An 8,244-nucleotide genomic window follows, 5' to 3' on the forward strand; every position below is an offset into this window, starting at 1 on the left:
ATTTTTTAGTATTTGAGTCCATTTGCAGGTAACTCAGATAAAATTTCTTGGTGGCTATTTCGAATTTATCTTTTTAATCCTCAAAATAACACTAGATATACAAAGACAGAGGATTAAAGGGAGGCAATTATGTGGCTGAGATAAAGGTAAGCATGAGCAAACCCTTACATTTGTAACCTCTTGTGGGGAGGAATTTGAGCATGATGAATGAACTAATATTTATTTATATCATATATAATTCAGCATGGACAATAATTTAAGATAACTCATTAAGTAAATGCCAATGAAACACAAGCAGAAGAAAATAGATTTGGATTGAAACGCCATATTGTCAGATGAGGATGCAAACTTTTGGAAACGATCATGTCTCCACCATGGAGAGAGTGATCAAAGAAACTGAAAAAAAGTCAACTTGCCACATTTCATTTCCTCAAATGCTTCCCTTAAGGTAAGTTATTCAACAGAGGAACAAGGAATTGGATAAGAGACACATCCATTACAAATGATTCCATTATTTTAGCAGGTAACGAGAAAGGCCAGAGTATCTCTTTGTACACCATTGAAATACTGCGTTACCTAGGAAAATGTTTTGGGGGGTTGATAAAAAAATTTGAAACTTAAAAGACTACCTGCCAAGCATTTCGGGGGGTTATAGCCCCAAGAACCCTCACTAGTCTTGTGAAATAGTGCTTGGGGAATTGAAAAATCAATATATTTGTACCAAGAATAACGATGTTACAGAAACAAGCACAATATCGCGGGAACAACCAAACGATCATAAAATAATAGCATGCGATATGGTGGTCATGAACGGTGGGTATCTGGGACGATTTGAAGTAGTACTGACAATATTAAATTTCAAAACTTGTACGTACGTCCTATCCGATCAAAATATGATATGTATATAGAGTTCCACCACGTGAAATAAAACGCAATTACTGTGGACTACAGCATACAAACAAAGGGGCACTGCCTCTGCTTAATGTATCATCTAAAGACATCGGAAAACGTGCTAGCATCTTGACTAAGCATTACTATAGGAAACATAACAGGGAGAAATCGTACGATAAGACCCTCTGTGTTCCCCCTTCGTGCATAAAAGTACATCAAAATCCGAGAATTAAAAACATAAGTCATCTAGCACACATCAACCTCGGAGGCTTTGGGTTATGCTCACACTCAATGGTCGGAGCATTGTCCTTATATACGGCATGTAAGGGCCATAGATCGGAGAAAGGGATTGGAGCAGCACTAATTACACTTCTTACCGGAAAACTATCACAACACCACACAGCATTAATTCAGAATTCTTTTCAACTTAGTTATTGAATATTTTGATCATTATTAATTCACTGTGCGATATATATTGAAGATCGTCCCTGCAGCAGGAGAACAAGACGACCAAACATCAACTTCTTTAAATGTACTGATGAAAATAGCAACAACATTCTTCTTGTAGCTACTCTCAGATTTTGTCATAAAAATGTACGAAGGGACTAAATGGCAAAATCCGTGTGTACTTCCATTGATATTTCGCATCAATGAGAATAAAAATTTGAATTTTTATTTTTTCTATTGTAATGCCTCCCTGCGCTTTACGTAGGTGATCTGTTCACATGTGCGAGGATTGCTCTTCAATTTTTCTAATTGGAGGTTTTCCTGCGAAGTGGTTGTCAATAACATGCTTTATTAGTAACTTATCACGTAAATGAATAATTTGTTCTATGATCTGCGGATTTTTTGACTCAAGGGAACCTTTACTGTGTGCAGTCATTTTATAGTACTCATGCCTTGACAAGGAAATGGATGGAATCCCCGTCTTTTGAAGCATTTCAAATGCTTGTTGTCATATATTTGACATTATTCATGATGGGTAAATTATGTTAGTTTTTATGGCATGCAATGATTGGTTGTCTGTTTTTAATGCATATTTCTTTTAATAATGCTATTATTACTTCAATGCAATAGCTGCTGAAGCTGTCTTTAAGGAGAACGTCAATTAAGTGATTTTAAATTTAAAAATGCTCAGTAGTCAACAGCAAGCATTCATTGAGGATCTTTTGAATAATATGCGAGTGCAAGATCTTGTTTCACTCGCAAATACCGTAACAGCGAATATGGTTTCACTTACATCGGTCGAAGGTAAGTGTATCTGTGTAGTAGTTTTAGAATTGTGGTGAACACTTTTCAGTTCCATGTTTCCTTGCAGAAGCGAAGAAATGCATCCTGTTGCACACCGATACATTATCTTCTCTACTTCGACGGAAAAAAATAACGAAAGAGTTACTTTTTAATTACTTGCACGGCAAAAACGTTTCCGTGTGCCCTACCCTTGATAAACATCAACTTATTGAAGTCACCCTGCAGTATTGGGACTCGTTGCATTATCCTTCCGAGGTAATTTATATTTATAGGTTATTAATTGTTAATATTTTCAATGCATTTTAGTAATATGTGGTAAATATTGCTCCACTTATTTTAATTTGCAGGTGACCGGCTATGGCGAAAAGAACTCTGGTGGGGACAGTGTGCAGATTAGTGGGAGTGATTCGGAAGTAATACTGATGTCGCTTAAATTTGTACAGTGGTTTTATAATATGCTGAATCAAGCTACAGATGGTTTTGGCGAGGTGCACTTCGGAGTAGAACATTTCTGGCCAGATTGCTCTATGAAGTTGCAGTTGATTTCGCAAACCCATGACAGTCAGGAGGAAGTCCAGGGGGATTCCAACGAAGTCGTACGATTATTTCTCGATATGAAGTCAAGGTATAATGTGTACTTTCATCCTAACGTATCTAGAAATGGTGTGCATGGTAAAAAAGATCCTCATGGCCTGGTTCTTGTGTTATCTTGTGGAACTTTGCACAAACATGACGTGTGTTGTGGAGTGTTTGAGCAAATGTTTGGTTTAATTGAAGATCCTTCAACAAATAACTGGAAAATAAAGTTCACCGAGTTGAAACTGAAAAACAGTGACAATGTGTATCATCCGCCTTCAATATCTGACACTCAATTATTTAGGTTAATGGAAAATTAATTAGATGTTGTACCAGTTTTGGCGTGAATAAATTCAGAGAAAACTTTTATTTGGAATGCACGTGTGTATTTTACTAGTTATGTATAAGCAATGTTCATATTCCGATGAAGAGACAACTCCTGGTTGCCTACATCATTTCTCAACGTGGTAGTGGAAACCTTAGCTTAGTAACTGCATAATGGAAGAACCTCGTTGTTACACGATGAAAGGGAGAGGGTGCCAATTTACTGTACACGTATCTGTGTTGTGTACCATGGGATGCAATCAATGTTATTTACCTTGACAAGATTCCAACCTCAAAGGATACAGCCTTGCTGTAGTGGAAGACCTCTAGGTCCAAGTCCTGTTGGATTCAAGGCAGTGAGTGCTGGAATGCCCTTGAGGGAGATTTTTGAGTCGTGTGAATTCGTTGCAAAGGACTAGCAGAGTCATTATTCAACCATCAATAGATAGCTTGATGCTCCTCTATTACCAGCTATTCTTTACATAATTACATGTATCTCCTTTTTCATATTTTTAATTCCTAATCCCATTGAAGGTCTTTACCTTTCCTCCCACACTCTCTTCCTTCAATAATTGTCTTAGTTAAACCATTATACCTAATAATGTGGCTGATGAGGTTGTTCCGTTTATTTAACGTTTTCAGAAGATGCTCTGATTTCCCACTGTTCTTGGTTATTTCTCATCACTTACATTGTTGATCCATTCCTTCATACTTCCACAGCATGATAGTTAGAATGCTCCACTCTTGAATTCCCAGCTGCAGTCATTGTCCATGCCTAGTTTCCATTAAGAAAATGTTTTAGATGTAGCATCTGATGAATTTTTCCTAATTTCTATGCTTGTATTTGTAGTGGTGAGTAGATTCTTCTTCTACTGGAAAGCCATCTCCTTCTGCCTTTCTCGTTTCCTCAATGTCTTGTTAGCTGTTAAGGTCTCGCCTATTCTAGCATTTATTTTCGTACTTAAACATTGATGTTAGCTTCCTCCCCTTTGACGGTAAACTAATACCTTACAGTAATAGTTTTACTTTCATTTAGCAATTATACCAGGCTAATGCTCTCTCCTTTATGGCCTCAGGCCACAATCTCTTCAAATCCCTCTTGACTGTAACTTTCATGTCGTCAGCAAATTACAGTGAGTATGCTAATGTTTTTCCTATGGATGTTGACTCTGGAAGACTTTTCTTTGATGGAAATTCGAGGGCTATAAGGTTTATTACAAATAAAACTAAAGTGGTTTTGAGGTTCAATCAAAAACTTTGTAAATTTCACCCATGATTTAACAACCAGTTTCGTTGCTGTGCAACACCATCTGGTTCTGAGGCTCACAAATCTTCATAGAGAGGCAAGGCCAATGAATATTTTGGCAAATATCAGCTCAGGTACATGTAGAACGTCGATGAGTTTTGTGATGTACTGATGAGCACCCAGAAGGAAAGGTACCTAAAATAATACCAGAGCATGTAGAACATTATGTACGCTAAATGGATATTGAGAAAGGATTTGATAGAGTAAACTGGGCAAATTTCCTGGGCTATCTAAGTGAATGAAGCAGATACGATAGGATAGATGGCTCATTCCAAATCTAAGGCCATATGGTTCAGACTGCACCAGTGAAAGCATTCAGGGGAGAATCAAAGGACAAGCGTTGACTTAGGTATTAGATAAGGCTGTCCACCATCTCCCTTGCTGCTTAACATGTTACTATGGCACAAGCTACCATCTCCGCCATCACACGGGGAGAAGTTACAATGAATTAGACCACAGGAGGATGATGGATTTCTCAGAGAAAAGCAGCTGACTGACTGGTTGTGCTTGGCATATTCCCCAGCAGCAGTGGGCCGAAGAGGTGGCTAACCAAGCATTCCCCTACCTTCCTTCTCCTTGCTCCCATTGGTGAGAGGGTGCCAAACAGAGCAGCACCACCTCTCCGTAGCAGCAAGAAGTGGAATTACCACCATAGGTTCATACGGTGTGGAATACAGTGGAACCTCGTTAAAGCGAGTACGGGCTATAGCGACACTCCCGCTATAACGAGAGATAGCCGATGCACCGTCAATTGACCCTACAATAAGCGTGTTAAAAAATTCGTTTTTACGAGACCCTTTTGGTGTTGGCTCTCGCCATAGCGAGGGTTTCACCGCCGGAAGACTTTCATCAAGACTCCTTAACCTCTGTAATTGCTAGCGATCTGTTAGAAATGAAGTTAATGGAGTGCTCAGTCTCAAATTTATGTGGTAAACTGTCGTTCGATAAATAAGTAGTTAATTTTGGTGAAAATATTGTGGCATTAGCATTCGCGAATGCTTCATCTTCTTTTGTTCCTCGGGCGGCAGAAAGCAGTCGGCAGCATACCTGCACGTCCGTGAGTTGCGTGAATAGAAAGCATTTGATGGCAGTCACCATGGCCAAAAAAACACCAAATACGTCTAAGCGAGAAAATAAAAATAAAGGAGTAATATGATTGTCGAAATTAATTTATCTTCCTATTCGCTCTACAAAATTAAAAAAAAAACAAAAGCGCCCAAGGAATGCAGACGATGAAGAGTTATAAGGAGCTTTGTTCGGGTGGTTATGCCCATTCAAATCTGCGGGAACTTCTGAGAAAGGGGCTACGCCCAAGCCTGAAGCGGAGTATTTTAGGGATAGATTGCGAATCGAGAATTTTAAGAGTGCGGAAGGTTGATTATACTAATGCGAAGCACCAAAGCGTTATCTCCCCTCACAACTCCCCTGGTGATGCCTGCGGTGTGAACCTGAAGTCGTGGAAGAGAGGACTCCGATCATAAGTATCTTTAGAAGTATTCCCCGCGTCATATAACATAGACGAAACGGAACTTTTTTTTACATACAACTCCCCGACAAAACCCTTGCAGTATGAGGTATTTCTTGCAATGATGCCTCTAAAGGTAGGTAGTGCGCCTTAGCGATGATGTAGGATGTACGAAGCAATGATACTCAGCGTGAATTGTCCGGATGGACGTATTTATTCTCCGTTGCGGATTTACAAGGGTGAACTATTCGGGTCATTGGTCGGAGTCGTACTGGCGCTCTCTTTTGTTACGTGGGTAGCCGAGCATCCCCTGGTGGCCGCTGGAAGAACTCACAGAACAACTAACTCTCGTTTGCAGTGCCATGGTAAACTCGGTGTATCATTTCAAATACGTCGCGAGCGTAACACTGTAAAAGAAACTTTTTTTCAACAACGGTAATTTTAATCACGTCATTTTTCAAGCTTAGCAAACTTTTTACCGTAGATGATGAAGATATTACATTATCTGATAGAAAAAGTCTTCCAAGGCGGGAACGTTATACAACCTTCCACCGGTAGAAACAAATGTAATGCGTTATTTCACTTCACTGCCGGTTAACGTACAGAAACAATAAACATACACCAATGGAAACCTTTGAGGCATTAAATAACCGCGATACTGTTTTGTCAGTTAATTTTTGAATTTTCAGTAGAAAATACCAAAATAATAGAATGATCACGTAAATGAACTAATTAAGTGCATAGAAAAATGACTTCGTCGGTTGTGCATTAGCATAATGATTGACGAAACAATGCTTTCCAAGATTTTTATTCAGTGCGGCGCTTATAAATTGTTTGAATAGTTAGTCGTTGTTCGAGTAAGGAAATTTAGTGATGCAAAAAACATCGCCTTTCGGCTGGATTTATGCTTACGTTTATCGGATTGATGTTTATCTGTCGCCGCACTACTCCTGTTCCTGTATATCTGTCCGCAACAGGTATATTGGCTATTATTTGCTCCACCTCCGGTAAAGCGACAATTCGCTATGGCGAGTGTTTATTAGTGCACCGTGGGGTGTCGTTATATCGAGGTTGCACTGTATGTACCTGTGACCCAATGGTGGGTCCCATCATAGTCTAGACGAAAGTTGGCAGATTCAGCCTCATAGCTAACGTCTACACTTTCATGCTCAGGAGAATGTTAGGAAGGCACATGAAGAGGGAGATGTAGGAGTAAAAGTTGCCTCATTGTTTCAATAAATTAGAAGTGTGTGTGATCACACAGTGATTATTTAGTCATTTTACTATTTAGAAAGTTTGTAAAGCTTGAGAGAGAGAGGACTTGTAAAGGATTTATTGGAAAAAAACAGACATGATATGGATATTGGGACGAGAAATGTCAGCAAAGGAGGCATTTAAAACTAAGAAAGAGCTGATGAGAATTTTCACATGTGAGAGTATAAAGGAAAAGCTGGCTAAGATTATGATTATAGGTAATATAATAATAGCATAATGCTTATAAGGGCAGAAAAATGGGCCTTGAGGAAGGATTACCATAGAAGACTGGATGCAATCTAGATGTGGGAATGGAGGAGAGGTCGAGGAGATGCAAAATGATGCGGGTGTTACAAGGACATAGGAAATAAGGACGGTGTCAACGCAGCAATTACTACTACACGAGGATGGGAAACTGAAAAGAACTTAAGGGGAACGATGTCAGGTTAACAGGGAAGAGGGTTAGTGGCAGATACAGGAAAAACTCAAGGTAGGGGGGACACAAAAGATACCTTGAGGTCAGGGGTGGATTCTGCATCCAATTTGGGGAGTCGTCATGACCTAGGTGAGGGTAGTACAGATAACTTTACGGGAGAGAGGGTCGATCTCCCGAGTAAAATTCTTTGCAGGAAGTGCTACGCTCTACGATAAATACAACTCAAATTTCTCTCACGTTTGGGATTTGAAGCCATGCATTTGCGTATACATACACTCCCTTTGCATTTCGGCTAAGAAAGTATACTGGCATAGTGCTGGCTGGCAATCGTTTCACATGAACAAATGTACAAATGCAACCGATCATCTCTATTCAGCCATAGCACCTAATTTAGTGCTGCCACCTGGATTCTCTTCTGGATGCATACACCTCTTACTAACAGACATCATCTGGGAAAATATCTCTAGTGTCAAGCGAGGGATTTTTGAACTCATAATGGAGGCAATTTTAACACAGTACTTCACATTAGTATATTTCATTCCATATAGATAAATTGGGTCCTGCTTAGTGCATGAGAGGGAACAGCTCCTGTAAGTATACTCCTTATATAAAGATCAGTGGTGCAAAAAGCTCAGAAAATTCCTGAGGAAAACTGAAAGAGTGACGAGTTTCACTATATAATTTGATGCCTTGATATCAAACATGTTCATGATGTAATTAGCAATTACATTGCCAAATAAA

General features: G+C 39.3%; 1 protein-coding gene across 1 annotated transcript; it reads left to right on the plus strand.

The window, feature by feature from the left end:
- Positions 1 to 1,615: 1,615 nt before the first annotated feature.
- Positions 1,616 to 3,094, plus strand: LOC124166935 (uncharacterized protein C3orf38 homolog). Its single transcript, XM_046544649.1, has 4 exons — positions 1,616 to 1,873; positions 1,969 to 2,142; positions 2,210 to 2,397; positions 2,490 to 3,094. The coding sequence occupies exons 2-4, from the start codon at positions 2,022 to 2,024 to the stop codon at positions 3,036 to 3,038; spliced, it is 858 nt and encodes a 285-aa protein (XP_046400605.1). The 5' UTR covers positions 1,616 to 1,873; positions 1,969 to 2,021; the 3' UTR covers positions 3,039 to 3,094.
- The last annotated feature ends 5,150 nt before the right edge of the window (positions 3,095 to 8,244 follow it).

This window comes from Ischnura elegans, chromosome 10, assembly GCF_921293095.1.
Source record: "Ischnura elegans chromosome 10, ioIscEleg1.1, whole genome shotgun sequence".
Classification (NCBI taxonomy): domain Eukaryota; kingdom Metazoa; phylum Arthropoda; class Insecta; order Odonata; family Coenagrionidae; genus Ischnura; species Ischnura elegans.

Excerpts from the sequence above, each read along its gene's own strand:
- LOC124166935 (XM_046544649.1), top strand. The coding sequence starts at position 2,022 with ATGCTCAGTAGTCAACAGCAAGCATTCATTGAGGATCTTTTGAATAAT. Across the intron at positions 2,143-2,209 it reads TTCACTTACATCGGTCGAAG|AAGCGAAGAAATGCATCCTG; the intron begins GTAAGTGTATCT and ends GTTTCCTTGCAG. Across the intron at positions 2,398-2,489 it reads CGTTGCATTATCCTTCCGAG|GTGACCGGCTATGGCGAAAA; the intron begins GTAATTTATATT and ends TTTAATTTGCAG.